This window comes from Opisthocomus hoazin, chromosome 29 (assembly GCF_030867145.1).
Source record: "Opisthocomus hoazin isolate bOpiHoa1 chromosome 29, bOpiHoa1.hap1, whole genome shotgun sequence".
In the NCBI taxonomy this organism is placed as follows: Eukaryota; Metazoa; Chordata; class Aves; order Opisthocomiformes; family Opisthocomidae; genus Opisthocomus; species Opisthocomus hoazin.
Window position 1 is genome coordinate 1,155,926 of NC_134442.1, and position 17,639 is coordinate 1,173,564.

General features: G+C 55.0%; 1 protein-coding gene across 1 annotated transcript; it reads left to right on the forward strand.

Annotated features, from left to right (window-relative positions):
• Positions 1 to 15,457: 15,457 nt before the first annotated feature.
• LOC142364761 (acrosin-like) lies at positions 15,458 to 17,549 on the forward strand (the record flags this gene model as incomplete). Its single annotated transcript, XM_075444887.1, has 4 exons — positions 15,458 to 15,651; positions 15,985 to 16,250; positions 16,553 to 16,698; positions 17,184 to 17,549. Coding segments are annotated over 4 exons (972 nt in total), but the record flags the coding sequence as incomplete, so codon positions are not given.
• Positions 17,550 to 17,639: the final 90 nt, after the last annotated feature.

The following is a 17,639-nucleotide window of genomic DNA, read 5'->3' on the forward strand; positions in this document are numbered from 1 at the left end:
GGAGCAGGATCAACAGGAACCAGCGCAGGCTGCACTGGACCATGATCATTTCCTTCTGGGGCAATGCCTGCTGCTCCAAAGGCAGCCTCAGCATCAAACGCCTGCTCTGTGCTGCCCGCTCTCCTCCCTGTGGAGGATGAAGCATTAAAGGACTGGGGACATGTGAGCAATCCAGCATTTCTCTAGAAGGCCATGAAGCCTTAGCCTAAGGCCGCAGAGCCTTAGCATAAGGCCGCAAGAGCATCCAGAGGACAAACTGCGGTTGGAATGAGGAAGTAAGAATGCAGAGACAAACAACTCCCAGATGCCGAAGAGGAACTTGCCGCCTGCAAGAAGGCCACGAGCACTGCGCGTGAGCTAGTGACGCACACCAATCATAATCGAGTTACTATGTGAGTTAAATTGATTATCACCAATGGGGAATCGCCGCGTATGTAGTGGGGAATATAAAAGTGAGCTATCTGAGGCTAATAAACGGCTTGTACGTGATCACATTGATCATCGTGTCGAGTCCAGTTCTTCCTCCGCAACACTTCCCAGTGCACACAAATGCTGAAGCTGACTTAGTTCTTGGAATAAAGTTGCCAGGTTTCACAGTTAACCGTGCCTGAGTCCAATTCACTCTCGTGCGCAAGGCAAGGATTTCCACGCCCGGCAAAATGGGGCTGCAGGCAGTCAAGGAGGGCGCAAAGGGCAAGAGTCGCTCAGCAGGGCTGACACCATGGCTGGTCAGACAGGAGCGTGCTCAGAGCCACCATGGCATGAAGAAGACTGGCACATTGAGGCTAGCAAGAGGATGCAAAATAATGATGCGACCTGCAGACAACTCTGGGGATGATGATTAGGACCTGGTTGAAGCCTTTGCTAAATGGAAAGATGAAAGAAAGCTGGCAGGAGTTACAGTGCCATGAGGAAGAGCCAGATGTCACCAGAAGTTAAGGGGGAATGGTGTGAGAGGTGGCCAGACTTCAGCAATATCTGAAGGAAGAGCCGGGGTCATTCTGGGGAGAGGACTCTGGCAGGGACAGCTGTAGCCAGGAAACCACTGCAGTAATGCCACGCAAGGCCAAGATGACCTAGCTAACAGCCCCTGAAAGACCTAATCTGTTCCCAGATGTGACAGACCTGGGAGCAAGGGGGACTAGTAGGCGGGGCTAGGTCCCTTGATTGGGAGGAGACAAGGGCAGAGAAAGTGAGGAGCCAAGGAAGTCGAGGGGGATGAATAAGTGTGGAAAATGGAGAGAAGGGGGGCTCAAGAAGCTCGTCCTTGAGCATAAGCAAAGTGCCGGTTGCTTAGCTTGTTTGGCTGAACCCTGTCCCTACTCCCCACAGCCTGTCCGACCTTCTTCTTGAGAGCCATTCCACATCCTTTTCTGTGTGGCCCCGCTCTGTACCTGCTAGAGGGGTGGGTCTAGCGGCCTGGCTGCTGGCGATGGCAGAAGGGAACACAGGTCATAGGGATCCCGCAGTTGGAAAGACCGAGTGTCTCGCGCCAGCTCCTGGTGGGAGCGCTGTGTGCGTGCGCAGTGCACTAGCGAACCTGAAGCTGGCCTAGCTCTCGAGCAAGAGGACAGAGACCTTTTCAGTCCCGTGGGCGGCATGTGGCTGCAGCCTACCTGACTGATCAGCCCCAGCATTCACAGACCTTACAAGAGGACCAGGCCTGCCAACCACCGGCCACATCTCCACCTGCTGGAGTCAGGAAGGACTTGGAGGTGCTTGACCACGCATACCCCGAGCTGCTTCCCACCTAGGCACGTCCCCTCTGCACTACCTGTTTGGGGGCTGTGGTGATTAGGGACAGGGCTCAGCCAAACAAGCAAAGCTGTCTCTGCCAGAGTGCTCTCCCCAGAATGACCCCAGCTCTTCCTTCACATATTGCTGAAGTGTGCCCACCTCTCACACCATTCCCTCTTAACCACCTGCAAAAATCTGCTGCTGGCATCACAGAGTATCCACAGAAGACAAGTGACGTTCTCCAAGGCCACCTTCTGCCTGCTCTAAGCAGATATCGGGCACCACCTTCAGGTCAATTTTTGAAAACCAAAGCAGCGTGGAGTGCGGTTTGTTTGGGGACGTCTTCTAGTGCCTATGAAGCCATGCTGCTTCCAATTGCACGTCTGTGGCCACGCATAGCAGGCAGTGCGACTGCCCGCACCAGTGTTGGCCCAGAAGAGCAATGTAGCTGGTAGACAGCAAGGACACGGAGCCTGTCAGAGGGCGTTGCGGTGGCAGACAGAGCCAGCGTGGAGCGTGCTCCATCTGTGTTTCGCTGTGCTTTGTGCAGGACAGGATGGCAGTGCTTGGCTATACTTGGTTGATTTGGCTTGCACATCCCTGCTTGCCTGCCGCGGCTGTAAGCAGATTGGCTCTTCAGCCCCCAACCAGGTGCCTACTGCCTGTAGTAGTTCCGTTCTGCGGTGTCAGTTTCTTTGGGAAGGACCTGGTGGCAAGCGGCTGCGCAGAGCGGGGTGGCAGTGAACTTCCCAAAGAGGCTATGGTGCCACACTTGGTTTTCCCGGCTAGCTGTTAGCAGGCAGCACTGGGAGGCAGGCGCTGCTGCCTGCCACGAGGTCTGCAGAGCCTCGTCCCGCAAGCAGAGCATTCAGCGGGGGTCTGCTGGGGGTGTCCGAGCCCAGCTTCTGCCTCCCCTCCTGCTCGGAACCCTCCATGTTGCCCGCCCCCCCCTAGAATCCACCGTGCCCAGCACCCGGAACCAGCCACTCTGTGACATCAGCCACGGGGCCAAGGGTTCCCTGGGCAGCGGGACTGCTGCAGGCACTACGTCGGCTGCTGCCCTACTGGCCACCAGCTCTCGCTTCTTGCAGCTGCCACGTGCCGCTGGCAGCCATGAATTTTCTCCCCGTCCTGGTCCTGCTGGCCGTGTGCTGGCCGGCGTACGGCATGTGGGACAACTGTGGGTAAGTGGCCCGAGGCTCTGGGAGGGAGCTGGGGCAGCCCTTGTGGGCTTCACTGGCGGGTGCTCGCTTTTCCCCCTGGCCACACCAAAGCTTCCCAAACGCCATGTGGGAGCCTCAGTTCCTTGCCAGCAGCCAGGCCGCTGGCACAACTCGCCTACGGGGCTCAAGCACAAACAGGGGTAGATGGACGCATGCCCCACAGGGTTCCGCGGTCCTGCTGTCCATGCAGCGCCTGGTGGGGGGGAAGGGGGCTGACCTGCAGCCTCAACAGCAGCAAGCCACCGAGCAGGACATTCATCAGTTTCTGCTTACAGAGGGACCTGCGGGCACCGGCCCATGGATTCTTACTACGGCATGTCACGCGTCGTGGGTGGCACCGATGCCCAGCTAGGGGCCTGGCCCTGGATCGTCAGCATCCAGAAGCCCATCATAGGAGGCATAGCGCATGTCTGCGGAGGGTCGCTCATCAGCCCACAGTGGGTGCTGACAGCAGCCCACTGCTCCATCACGCCCGGGTAAGGAGGACCAGGGAACAGCCCCACAGCACTAGCACGTGCCCGCTCCACAGCAGCACGTGCTAGCGCCATCTCGCTTCCTTGCAGCACGCCCAGTGCCTGGGCACTGCCAAGCCCAGCTGAGAGACTGCTCGCGAGAGGGCTGGGCTCACGCCACGGCTTCCTAGCAGCCTCCCGCCCGACACTCCTTGTGCCCAAGGCGTGCTAGGGCAGTCGCACCCTCCGTAGCGCTGCCTTCCTCTCTGCCCTGTGCAGCAGAAGGCAGGCAACTGCTGGGCTGCTTGCAGCACGTGGCTGCGCTCCCTCTGACCCCTCTCTCCACCTGCCTTGCAGGCACATCATCATGTGGCACGTGGTGATCGGGGCCAGCCACTTGACTCAGCTGGGCCCTGAGACCCAAGTGCGCACTATTAAGCGGCTACTGGTTCACGAGCACTACAACAACATCACGCAGAGGAACGACATTGCCTTGCTGGAATTGGACCAGCCTGTCCTGTGCGGCTACTACGTGCAGCTTGCCTGTGTGCCCGACGCCTGGCTGAGAGTGTCGCAGCTGAGAAGCTGCTACGTCAGTGGCTGGGGTTCCACGACTGCAAGAGGTGAGTTCCCAAAAGGGAGTGGTGTCCTGAGCGCAGGCTGGGCACACTGGGGAGGCGGGGTGGGCTTCCTGACAGCAGAGGCGAAAGCCAGAGTCGGGCTGCGGGGTGCATGCCGATGGAGAGGTGGGCCTGGCCCATTACCCCAAGCAAGACAGAAGGGAGACAGCAGCGGCACAGTGCCTCTGGAGACGCAAAGCCCAGCCCTAGGGCAGGGCTTCAGCCAGACACCGGGGGGGTGGGGGGGAGGAGAGGAGAACTGGCAGCGAGCTGCTGGCTGTTAACTCCTTTCTGTGCTGACAGCTGGGGGACCAAGTTATGTCCTGCAGGAGGCCAAGGTCCGCCTCATCGATATCAAGCTCTGCAACAGCAGCCGCTGGTACGGAGGGGCCATCCACAGCCACAACTTGTGTGCTGGCTATCCGCAGGGCGGCATCGACACCTGCCAGGTAGGAGCGTGCTACAAGTCCACCCCCAACAGCACAGGCAGCCCTGTGGCAACGGCCCAAACCTGCCCCAGCGCGTGCTTTGCCTGGCAAGTCAGCCTGCCACTGCTGGGTCCCCTCCACTCTTGGGGTTCACCTCCCCTTGCCCAGATGCAGGTCCTTGCCCAGGGCCGCCCTTGTCCCAGAGGCCTGGCTCTCTGCCCACAAAGCCCATCTAGTGCTCTGGGCAGCCCACAGCTCCAGAGCCCAGTCCTGCAACATCCCCCTTCCGCACATCCAGGATCACTGTGCAAAGAGGACAGAGAGAGAGCCCTGCCTGACCGGCCCACCACCCCCTGCCAGACAAGCTTCTGTAGGCTCCAGCACCTGAGCAGAGCCTTTGTGTGCAGTCAGGACAGCTCTGGCAGCTGCTGCGGGAGAGAAGCAGCCATCCAGAGTGCTGACCGGGGCCACCCCACACCACCTTAACCCTCTCTCCTCCGCTGCAGGGTGACAGCGGTGGTCCTCTGGTCTGCAAAGATAACACCAACGACTACTTCTGGCTTGTTGGAGTGACCAGCTGGGGGAGAGGCTGTGCCAGACCAAACCAGCCTGGAGTCTACATCTCCACGCAGCACTTCTACGACTGGATCCTGCTACAGATGGGACTGCGCTCAGCAAGAAGAGATAGTCCAACAGCACAGCCATGGAGTCATTTTCTCTCCACCTCAAGCCCCTCTCAGAGGCCAAGGCCAACACCAGCACCAACACAGTCGGGCAGCATTAGCTCCTGTCCATTTCCACGCCAGAAGCTGGTGGAATTCTTTACTCTTCTGAAGGAGCTCCTGCAGTTCCTCAGGGGAAAAAAGGCTTGAGGAGCAGGATCAACAGGAACCAGCGCAGGCTGCACTGGACCATGATCATTTCCTTCTGGGGCAATGCCTGCTGCTCCAAAGGCAGCCTCAGCATCAAAGGCCTGCTCTGTGCTGCCCGCTCTCCTCCCTGTGGAGGATGAAGCATTAAAGGACTGGGGACATGTGAGCAATCCAGCATTTCTCTAGAAGGCCATGAAGCCTTAGCCTAAGGCCGCAGAGCCTTAGCATAAGGCCGCAAGAGCATCCAGAGGACAAACTGCGGTTGGAATGAGGAAGTAAGAATGCAGAGACAAACAACTCCCAGATGCCGAAGAGGAACTTGCCGCCTGCAAGAAGGCCACGAGCACTGCGCGTGAGCTAGTGACGCACACCAATCATAATCGAGTTACTATGTGAGTTAAATTGATTATCACCAATGGGGAATCGCCGTGTATGTAGTGGGGAATATAAAAGTGAGCTATCTGAGGCTAATAAACGGCTTGTACGTGATCACATTGATCATCGTGTCGAGTCCGGTTCTTCCTCCGCAACACTTCCCAGTGCACACAAATGCTGAAGCGGACTTAGTTCTTGGAATAAAGTTGCCAGGTTTCACAGTTAACCGTGCCTGAGTCCAATTCACTCTCGTGCGCAAGGCAAGGATTTCCACGCCCGGCAAAATGGGGCTGCAGGCAGTCAAGGAGGGCACAAAGGGCAAGAGTCGCTCAGCAGGGCTGACACCAAGGCTGGTCAGACAGGAGCGTGCTCAGAGCCACCATGGCATGAAGAAGACTGGCACATTGAGGCTAGCAAGAGGATGCAAAATAATGATGCGACATGCAGACAACTCTGGGGATGATGATTAGGACCTGGTTGAAGCCTTTGCTAAATGGAAAGATGAAAGAAAGCTGGCAGGAGTTACAGTGCCATGAGGAAGAGCCAGATGTCACCAGAAGTTAAGGGGGAATGGTGTGAGAGGTGGCCAGACTTCAGCAATATCTGAAGGAAGAGCCGGGGTCATTCTGGGGAGAGGACTCTGGCAGGGACAGCTGTAGCCAGGAAACCACTGCAGTAATGCCACGCAAGGCCAAGATGACCTAGCTAACAGCCCCTGAAAGACCCAATCTGTTCCCAGATGTGACAGACCTGGGAGCAAGGGGGACTAGTAGGCGGGGCTAGGTCCCTTGATTGGGAGGAGACAAGGGCAGAGAAAGTGAGGAGCCAAGGAAGTCGAGGGGGATGAATAAGTGTGGAAAATGGAGAGAAGGGGGGCTCAAGAAGCTCGTCCTTGAGCATAAGCAAAGTGCCGGTTGCTTAGCTTGTTTGGCTGAACCCTGTCCCTACTCCCCACAGCCTGTCCGACCTTCTTCTTGAGAGCCATTCCACATCCTTTTCTGTGTGGCCCCGCTCTGTACCTGCTAGAGGGGTGGGTCTAGCGGCCTGGCTGCTGGCGATGGCAGAAGGGAACACAGGTCATAGGGATCCCGCAGTTGGAAAGACCGAGTGTCTCGCGCCAGCTCCTGGTGGGAGCGCTGTGTGCGTGCGCAGTGCACTAGCGAACCTGAAGCTGGCCTAGCTCTCGAGCAAGAGGACAGAGACCTTTTCAGTCCCGTGGGTGGCATGTGGCTGCAGCCTACCTGACTGATCAGCCCCAGCATTCACAGACCTTACAAGAGGACCAGGCCTGCCAACCACCGGCCACATCTCCACCTGCTGGAGTCAGGAAGGACTTGGAGGTGCTTGACCACGCATACCCCGAGCTGCTTCCTACCTAGGCACGTCCCTTCTGCACTACCTGTTTGGGGGCTGTGGTGATTAGGGACAGGGCTCAGCCAAACAAGCAAAGCTGTCTCTGCCAGAGTGCTCTCCCCAGAATGACCCCAGCTCTTCCTTCACATATTGCTGAAGTGTGCCCACCTCTCACACCATTCCCTCTTAACCACCTGCAAAAATCTGCTGCTGGCATCACAGAGTATCCACAGAAGACAAGTGACGTTCTCCAAGGCCACCTTCTGCCTGCTCTAAGCAGATATCGAGCACCACCTTCAGGTCAATTTTTGAAAACCAAAGCAGCGTGGAGTGCGGTTTGTTTGGGGACGTCTTCTAGTGCCTATGAAGCCATGCTGCTTCCAATTGCACGTCTGTGGCCACGCATAGCAGGCAGTGCGACTGCCCGCACCAGTGTTGGCCCAGAAGAGCAATGTAGCTGGTAGACCCTCAGTCTCAACCTGCCATCTGGTTCACCTCCGTTTCTGTCTTGTCTCCTGTCTCTCAGTGCTCTTCCCTCTGCCAGGCACTCTTCCCAGTCACTCCATCACCTGCCAGTGCCTTTCGCTGTTCTTGTGTTTCGATGGCAGGTGGTACCTTGAAAGCACTGTCCCAGCCATGGGACCTGCACCTATTTCTCTCCTTTCGCCTCTTTGTGCTCTGGCTGCGTGACACTTTCTTTGACCTCAGAGGCCCTTTGTGCCTGGCTCTCTCCTGCTGCTAAAGCCTGTTCCTGCAAGAGAAGAGGCAATTAGTTGGTGTCTCCTCCCTGCTATCTCACCTGCATCTCCCTGGCCTGGGCAGCTGGTGGGAACTGTCACCATCAGCCCCAGCTGTCCTAGAAGTCCTCTCCTGGCTCTGGGTGTGCTTGGCATCGAACGTGGTTCCTGAAGGAGAAGAGCAAAACTCCATGTAACTCCTGGGCACCAACCTGCTGGGAGAGCTCATTTGAAGGCAGGTTGGCAGCAAGCCCCAAGGCTGCTCCAGGGGTGCTCCCTGTCCCGAGCTCAGCCACAGGTCCCACACCCGGCTCTCTTGTTACCAAGAGGGATTTGCTTGCATTTTCCTTTTCTTGTAATTCGTGCGTGGGTGCTGGGAAAAGAGGCAGCAGAAGGACGCACTGGCTAAAACCCCCTCTTACTGCCAGCCATAAAGGTGCCTCTCGCCTGGGAGCACGAGAAGGACCCCATGTTACCACTCTCCATTCCTTACAGGCAGTCTGAAGACTATTCACATATTCATTTTCATACACCACCAAAGTTTTAGCCTCATGTCCCAGCAGTTTGTTTAGAAAAACGTACAATTTAAAAACGTTTTAGAATATCAAGACACCATCTGAAGTCTCCAGCGATGTCTGAAATGTTTTGAGTTGGCTTTGTCCTGTTTCCTTAGATGCTGAAATATAAGTTATAACAGCACCACACTCGATCACTTCTCTTTTTTTCACATGTCACACAGTGGAATAGAGATGAGAGATCTCCCAGGGAAGTGACAAAAAAGCGGGCCCTGAGCTGGAAGCCACGTGTAGCTGTGTCAGCATGGCACTGTGCTCAGAGCTAAAATCAGTACAATACATAGGCAACCAAGCAGCTCTTTCTGCAAGGTACAATTCCATGTCATACTGACAGAAGTAGATCGTGAGAGTGCCTTGCAATTCTTAAAATGCACAATATTGCATGGCATAGACATGTCTGTTGTCTTTGCCTGCAGCAGAAGGCTGGAGTGGAAGGAAGACACAGAGGAGACTCCTCACAGAGTCAACATGGAATGAGTAAGAAGAGGGGAAAAAAAGTCCCAGAAGCAAAGGTCAAACACATCACCAAGGCATTAAGCTTATTAGCTTGCGGTGCGGTACAGACTGCTTGTTTTCTTTAATAACACTTGATTTTGATTGTGATAAACCACAATACAAACCAAAACACCATACAGCAGTCAATGCAATAAAAAATACAGTACGTACAATAAACGCAACGCCAGGCCCTGCAATACATACCATGCAACTCAACACATACGATACGTACAATACAACACATGCATTGCAATAATGCCGTAGCATGACATACAACACAATATAGGATACAACACCAGCACCACAACACAACACGCACAGCACATACAATAGAAAATACAACACACGCATCACATACAACACATGCTACAGCATACACTGTGTACTGCATACAGTCAAATGCATACAGTACTAAAGACAATACAAACCAAAATACAATGCCTACAACACAAACACAGGATATAGACAAGGCAATCTACGCCACACCATACAACACCGTATCATCCAATACCATACAACACACAGTAGGCACCACATGATAAACAATACAATACCGACACAGCATGCAGTACATACAATGCCTGCATACAGTACAGTGCATACCCTAACCTTCATCAAATAGAATACAATAGATACAGTGCAGAACATAAAATACAATACACCATATACCATACGTGACAGACAATGCAATGCATACTAGACAATACAAATCCCAGTAGTCGAGAAAATACAGTACAAGAAACACCATTCCATATATTCTGTACAAAATAATACATAAAATACCTACAATAACATCAATGCCTTACTGTACAATACATTAAAGAGAACACGTAAAATACATTATGACACATAAAATACATAAAATGCAATACAAAATGCAGTGTAACATTATACCATACAATACCATACCATACAATAGATAACATACAGTACAATATAATACAAACTACAATACAAAGAATACAATAAAAACCAGCAGACCATACCATAGAATACAATAAACCCCATACTGTATATACCATACAGCACATGCAATACTTACGAAAAATAAATACCATGCCATGCAATAGAATACATACAGAAAATGCCATACCATAAAATAAAGCGCAAAATTCACTCAGCCTTCTCTCCCTAGACTCAGCTTTGTGCCTGTGGATGGAGGCTGCCCATGCTTCACAGACTCCCATGCCCCATGGGCCAAGTGCCCACCCCTCCTCTGCCACTCCTTGGTACACTTCATGCTTCACACTTCTGATCTTCAGAGCACTACACCAATATTAACTAATCTTCTCTCAAATTTCTTTTACCTTCTTCCACATACGCTTCCTGTGTTGTTGCCTCATGAAGATGTCTTTGGCCTGCTCTTGTCCCTGAATTGTTATTTTTTTACTTTGAATTTGATATGTTATATAATCTGTGGGGTTGATCCCGGGGTTTGATTTATCTTGAAGATCTCAAAATGCAATCCAGCCTTACAATCGATCTATAACAAATGAAGGACTATCTTGACATTGCAATAATAGATAAAACAGACTGTCTGAAAGAGGCTTGTGTGCAGCTTGGGTATTTGAGAGGACTAGACTGAAGAAATTCAGAACTGTCATAACATGACTGCACTAACTTTTCTGGTAATTGTCTGAACCAGTATCAACTAAATTTTGAAAAAACAAAGCATGTTGGAGGTTGATCATAGAATCACAGAATCACAGATGGTAGAGGTTGGAAGGGACCTCTGTGGGTCATCTAGTCCAACCCCCCTGCCCAAGCAGGGTCACCTACTATAGGCTGTAGAGGACCTTGTTCAGGCGGGTCTTGAATATATCCAAGAAGGAGACTCCACAACCTCCCTGGGCAGCCTGTTCCAGTGCTCTGTCACCCTCAGAGGGAAGAAGTTCTTCCTCATGTTCAGACGGAACTTCCTGTGCTTCAGTTTGTGCCCGTTGCCCCTTGTCCTGTCACTGGGCACTACTGAAAAGAGCTTGGCCCCATCCTACTGACACCCACCCTGCAGATATTTGTAAGTATATATTAGGTGCCCTCGCAGCCTTCTCTCTTCAGGCTGAACAAGCCCAGCTCCCTTAGCCTCTCCTTATAGGAGAGATGTTCCAGTCCCCTCACCATCCTCGTAGCCCTTCGCTGGACTCTCTCCAGTAGCTCTTCATCTTACTTGAACTGGGGAGCCCAGAACTGAACACAGTTCCAGATGGGGCCTCACCAGGGCAGTGTGAAGGGGAAGAAAATCCTCCCTCGACCTGCTGGCCACACTCCTCCTAATGCATCCCAGGATCCCATTAGCTTTCTTGGCAGCCATGGCATACTGCTTGCTCATGGTTAACCTGTCGTTCACCAGGACAACCAGATCCCTCTCCGCACAGCTGCTCTCCAGCAGATCCACTCCAAGCCTGTACTGATGCATGGGGTTGTTCCTCCCCAGGAGCAGGACTCTGCATTTGCCTTTGTTGAACCGCATCAGGTTCCTCTCTGCCCAACTTTCCAGCCTATCCAGGTCACGCTGAACGGCAGCACAGCCTTCTGGTGTATATACCACACCTCCCAGTTTGGTGTCATCAGCAAATATGCTGAGGGTACATTCAAACTCTTCATCCAGGTCGTTGATGAAGAAGTGAAACAAGACTGGGCCTAGTACTGACCCCTGAGGGACACCACTAGTTACCGGTCTCCAACTAGACTCAGCGCCGCTGACTACAACCCTCTGAGTTCTGCCATTCAGACAGTTCTCAATCCACTTCACCAACCACTCATCTAGCCCACACTTCCTGAGCTTCCCTAGGAGGATATTATGGGAGACTGTGTCGAAAGCCTTGCTGAAGTCAAGGTAGAAAACATCCACGGCTCTAACTTCATCTAGCCAGCCAGTCATGCCATCGTAGAAAGCTATCAGATTAGTCAGGCATGATTTCCCCTTGGTGAAGCCATGCTGACTACTCCTGATAACCTTCTTTTCCTCCACTTGCTTGATGATGGCCTCCAGGATAAGCTGCTCCATCACCTTTCCCGGGATGGAGGTGAGGCTGACCGGCCTGTAGTTCCCTGGGTCCTGCTTCTTGTCCTTTTAGAAGATTGGAGTGACATTGGCCTTTCTCCAGTCCTCGGGCACCTCTCCTGTCCTCCAGGACCTCTCAAAGATGATGGAGAGTGGCTCAGCAATGACATCTGCCAGCTCCCTCAGCACTTGTGGGTGCATTCCATTGGGGCCCATGGATTTGTGGGTATCCAGATTGTTTAATCGATCCCTCACACAGTCCTCCTCAACCAAGGGAAAGTCGTCCTCTCTCTAGGTTTCTTCTCTTACCTCCAGGGCCTGGGATTCTTGAGGGCCTGCCTTGACACTGAAGACTGAAGCAAAGAAGGCATTCAGTAGCTCTGCCTTCTCTGCATCCTCTGTCACCAGGACACCCACCTCATTCAGCAGCGGCCCCACATTGTCCCTAGCCTTTCTTTTGCTGCTGATGTACTTGAAGAAGCCCTTCTTGTTGTTTTTGACATCCCTTGCCAGCTCCAATTCCAAGTGGGTCTTGGCCTTCCTCGTCACATCCCTGCACGCTCTCACCACGTTTTTGTACTCTTCCCAAGTGGCCTGCCCCTCTTTCCACATTCCACGGACCTTTCTCTTCCACCTGATCTCCACTAGAATCTCCTTGTTCAACCATGCAGGTCTCCTTCCTCCTTTGTTATACTTCTTTCTCAGGGGGATACACCGCTCCTGAGCATGGAGGAAGTGACATTTAAACAGCGACCAGCACTCTTGGACCTTCCTGCCTTCGAAAGCCCTGGCCCATGCGATTCTTCCCAGTAGCTCCCTGAAGACGCCAAAGTTCGCCCTTCTGAGGTCCAAGGTTTTGATCCTGCTTATCGCCCTGCTTCCTCCATGCAGGATTCTGAACTCGACCATTCCATGGTCACTGCAGCTGAGTCTACCTCCGACCTTCACAGCCTCCACCAGTCCCTCCTTGTTTGTTAATACAAGGTCCAGCAGAGTGCCTTTCCTTGTGGGTTCCTTCACCACTTGCGTCAGAAAGTTATCGTCGATGCTCTGTAGGAACCGCCTGGATTGTGCCTGCCTAGCTGTATGGTCTTCCCAGCTGATGTCAGGGTGGTTGAAGTCCCCATGAGAACCAGGGCCTGTGATTTTGAGGCTGCTTGTAGCTGCCTGTAGAAAGCCTCATCAATTTCCTTCTCCTGGTCAGGTGGCACTGTAATGTCACCCGTGTGAGACTGTCCCTTAATTCTTACCCACAAGCTCTCAACTCGTTCCTCATTTGCCCCCAGGCCAACCTCAATGCATTCCAGTTGCTCCCTCACATATAGAGCAACTCCACCACCTCTCCTTGTTGGCCTGTCTTTCCTAAAGAGTCTGTAGCCATCCATGACAGCATGCCAGTCATGCGAGTTGTCCGACCACATTTCTGTGATGGCGACCAAGTCATAGCCGTCCTGCTGTATAATGGCTTCCAGCTCCTCCTGTTTTTGCCCATGCTAAGTGCGTTGGTATAGACACACTTGAGCTGGGCAGCAAATCTCACCCCTGACCCTGGCACGCCAAACCTGGGCTCTTCCCTAGTGAGCTGGGTGATGTCCCCTTCCCCCTTTGAACCTCGTTTAAAGCCCTCTCAATGAGCCCCACCAGCTCTGTTTAAAGCCCTCTCAATAATCCCCACAGCCTGTCCGACCTTCTTCTTGAGAGCCATTCCACATCCTTTTCTGTGTGGCCCCGCTCTGTACCTGCTAGAGGGGTGGGTCTAGCGGCCTGGCTGCTGGCGATGGCAGAAGGGAACACAGGTCATAGGGACCCCGCAGTTGGAAAGACCGAGTGTCTCGGGCCAGCTCCTGGTGGGAGCGCTGTGTGCGTGCGCAGTGCACTAGCGAACCTGAAGCTGGCCTAGCTCTCGAGCAAGAGGACAGAGACCTTTTCAGTCCCGTGGGTGGCATGTGGCTGCAGCCTACCTGACTGATCAGCCCCAGCATTCACAGACCTTACAAGAGGACCAGGCCTGCCAACCACCGGCCACATCTCCACCTGCTGGAGTCAGGAAGGACTTGGAGGTGCTTGACCACGCATACCCCGAGCTGCTTCCCCCTAGGCACGTCCCCTCTGCACTACCTGTTTGGGGGCTGTGGTGATTAGGGACAGGGCTCAGCCAAACAAGCAAAGCTGTCTCTGCCAGAGTGCTCTCCCCAGAATGACCCCAGCTCTTCCTTCACATATTGCTGAAGTGTGCCCACCTCTCACACCATTCCCTCTTAACCACCTGCAAAAATCTGCTGCTGGCATCACAGAGTATCCACAGAAGACAAGTGACGTTCTCCAAGGCCACCTTCTGCCTGCTCTAAGCAGATATCGGGCACCACCTTCAGGTCAATTTTTGAAAACCAAAGCAGCGTGGAGTGCGGTTTGTTTGGGGATGTCTTCTAGTGCCTATGAAGCCATGCTGCTTCCAATTGCACGTCTATGGCCACGCATAGCAGGCAGTGCGACTGCCCGCACCAGTGTTGGCCCAGAAGAGCAATGTAGCTGGTAGACAGCAAGGACACGGAGCCTGTCAGAGGGCGTTGCGGTGGCAGACAGAGCCAGCGTGGAGCGTGCTCCATCTGTGTTTCGCTGTGCTTTGTGCAGGACAGGATGGCAGTGCTTGGCTATACTTGGTTGATTTGGCTTGCACATCCCTGCTTGCCTGCCGCGGCTGTAAGCAGATTGGCTCTTCAGCCCCCAACCAGGTGCCTACTGCCTGTAGTAGTTCCGTTCTGCGGTGTCAGTTTCTTTGGGAAGGACCTGGTGGCAAGCGGCTGCACAGAGCGGGGTGGCAGTGAACTTCCCAAAGAGGCTATGGTGCCACACTTGGTTTTCCCGGCTAGCTGTTAGCAGGCAGCACTGGGAGGCAGGCGCTGCTGCCTGCCACGAGGTCTGCAGAGCCTCGTCCCGCAAGCAGAGCATTCAGCGGGGTTCTGCTGGGGGTGTCCGAGCCCAGCTTCTGCCTCCCCTCCTACTCGGAACCCTCCATGTTGCCCGCCCCCCCCTAGAATCCACAGTGCCCAGCACCCGGAACCAGCCACTCTGTGACATCAGCCACGGGGCCAAGGGTTCCCTGGGCAACGGGACTGCTGCAGGCACTACGTCGGCTGCTGCACTGCTGGCCACCAGCTCTCGCTTCTTGCAGCTGCCACGTGCCGCTGGCAGCCATGAATTTTCTCCCCGTCCTGGTCCTGCTGGCCGTGTGCTGGCCGGCGTACGGCATGTGGGACAACTGTGGGTAAGTGGCCCGAGGCTCTGGGAGGGAGCTGGGGCAGCCCTTGTGGGCTTCACTGGCGGGTGCTCGCTTTTCCCCCTGGCCACACCAAAGCTTCCCAAACGCCATGTGGGAGCCTCAGTTCCTTGCCAGCAGCCAGGCCGCTGGCACAACTCGCCTACGGGGCTCAAGCACAAACAGGGGTAGATGGACGCATGCCCCACAGGGTTCCGCGGTCCTGCTGTCCATGCAGCGCCTGGTGGGGGGGAAGGGGGCTGACCTGCAGCCTCAACAGCAGCAAGCCACCGAGCAGGACATTCATCAGTTTCTGCTTACAGAGGGACCTGCGGGCACCGGCCCATGGATTCTTACTACGGCATGTCACGCGTCGTGGGTGGCACCGATGCTCAGCTAGGGGCCTGGCCCTGGATCGTCAGCATCCAGAAGCCCATCATAGGAGGCATAGCGCATGTCTGCGGAGGGTCGCTCATCAGCCCACAGTGGGTGCTGACAGCAGCCCACTGCTTCATCACGCCCGGGTAAGGAGGACCAGGGAACAGCCCCACAGCACTAGCACGTGCCCGCTCCACAGCAGCACGTGCTAGCGCCATCTCGCTTCCTTGCAGCACGCCCAGTGCCTGGGCACTGCCAAGCCCAGCTGAGAGACTGCTCGCGAGAGGGCTGGGCTCACGCCACGGCTTCCTAGCAGCCTCCCGCCCGACACTCCTTGTGCCCAAGGCGTGCTAGGGCAGTCGCACCCTCCGTAGCGCTGCCTTCCTCTCTACCCTGTGCAGCAGAAGACAGGCAACTGCTGGGCTGCTTGCAGCACGTGGCTGCGCTCCCTCTGACCCCTCTCTCCACCTGCCTTGCAGGCACATCACCATGTGGCACGTGGTGATCGGGGCCAGCCACTTGACTCAGCTGGGCCCTGAGACCCAAGTGCGCACTATTAAGCGGCTACTGGTTCACGAGCACTACAACAACATCACGCAGAGGAACGACATTGCCTTGCTGGAATTGGACCAGCCTGTCCTGTGCGGCTACTACGTGCAGCTTGCCTGTGTGCCCGACGCCTGGCTGAGAGTGTCGCAGCTGAGAAGCTGCTACGTCAGTGGCTGGGGTTCCACGACTGCAAGAGGTGAGTTCCCAAAAGGGAGTGGTGTCCTGAGCGCAGGCTGGGCACACTGGGGAGGCGGGGTGGGCTTCCTGACAGCAGAGGCGAAAGCCAGAGTCGGGCTGCGGGGTGCATGCCGATGGAGAGGTGGGCCTGGCCCATTACCCCAAGCAAGACAGAAGGGAGACAGCAGCGGCACAGTGCCTCTGGAGACGCAAAGCCCAGCCCTAGGGCAGGGCTTCAGCCAGACGCCGGGGAGGGGGTGTGGGGAGGAGAGGAGAACTGGCAGCGAGCTGCTGGCTGTTAACTCCTTTCTGTGCTGACAGCTGGGGGACCAAGTTATGTCCTGCAGGAGGCCAAGGTCCGCCTCATCGATATCAAGCTCTGCAACAGCAGCCGCTGGTACGGAGGGGCCATCCACAGCCACAACTTGTGTGCTGGCTATCCGCAGGGCGGCATCGACACCTGCCAGGTAGGAGCGTGCTACAAGTCCACCCCCAACAGCACAGGCAGCCCTGTGGCAACCGCCCAAACCTGCCCCAGCGCGTGCTTTGCCTGGCAAGTCAGCCTGCCACTGCTGGGTCCCCTCCACTCTTGGGGTTCACCTCCCCTTGCCCAGATGCAGGTCCTTGCCCAGGGCCGCCCTTGTCCCAGAGGCCTGGCTCTCTGCCCACAAAGCCCATCTAGTGCTCTGGGCAGCCCACAGCTCCAGAGCCCAGTCCTGCAACATCCCCCTTCCACACATCCAGGATCACTGTGCAAAGAGGACAGAGAGAGAGCCCTGCCTGACTGGCCCACCACCCCCTGCCAGACAAGCTTCTGTAGGCTCCAGCACCTGAGCAGAGCCTTTGTGTGCAGTCAGGACAGCTCTGGCAGCTGCTGCGGGAGAGAAGGAGCCAGCCAGAGTGCTGACCGGGGCCACCCAACACCACCTTAACCCTCTCTCCTCCGCTGCAGGGTGACAGCGGTGGTCCTCTGGTCTGCAAAGATAACACCAACGACTACTTCTGGCTTGTTGGAGTGACCAGCTGGGGGAGAGGCTGTGCCAGACCAAACCAGCCTGGAGTCTACACCTCCACGCAGCACTTCTACGACTGGATCCTGCTACAGATGGGACTGCGCTCAGCAAGAAGAGATAGTCCAACAGCACAGCCATGGAGTCATTTTCTCTCCACCTCAAGCCCCTCTCAGAGGCCAAGGCCAACACCAGCACCAACACAGTCGGGCAGCATTAGCTCCTGTCCATTTCCACGCCAGAAGCTGGTGGAATTCTTTACTCTTCTGAAGGAGCTCCTGCAGTTCCTCAGGGGAAAAAAGGCTTGAGGAGCAGGATCAACAGGAACCAGCGCAGGCTGCACTGGACCATGATCATTTCCTTCTGGGGCAATGCCTGCTGCTCCAAAGGCAGCCTCA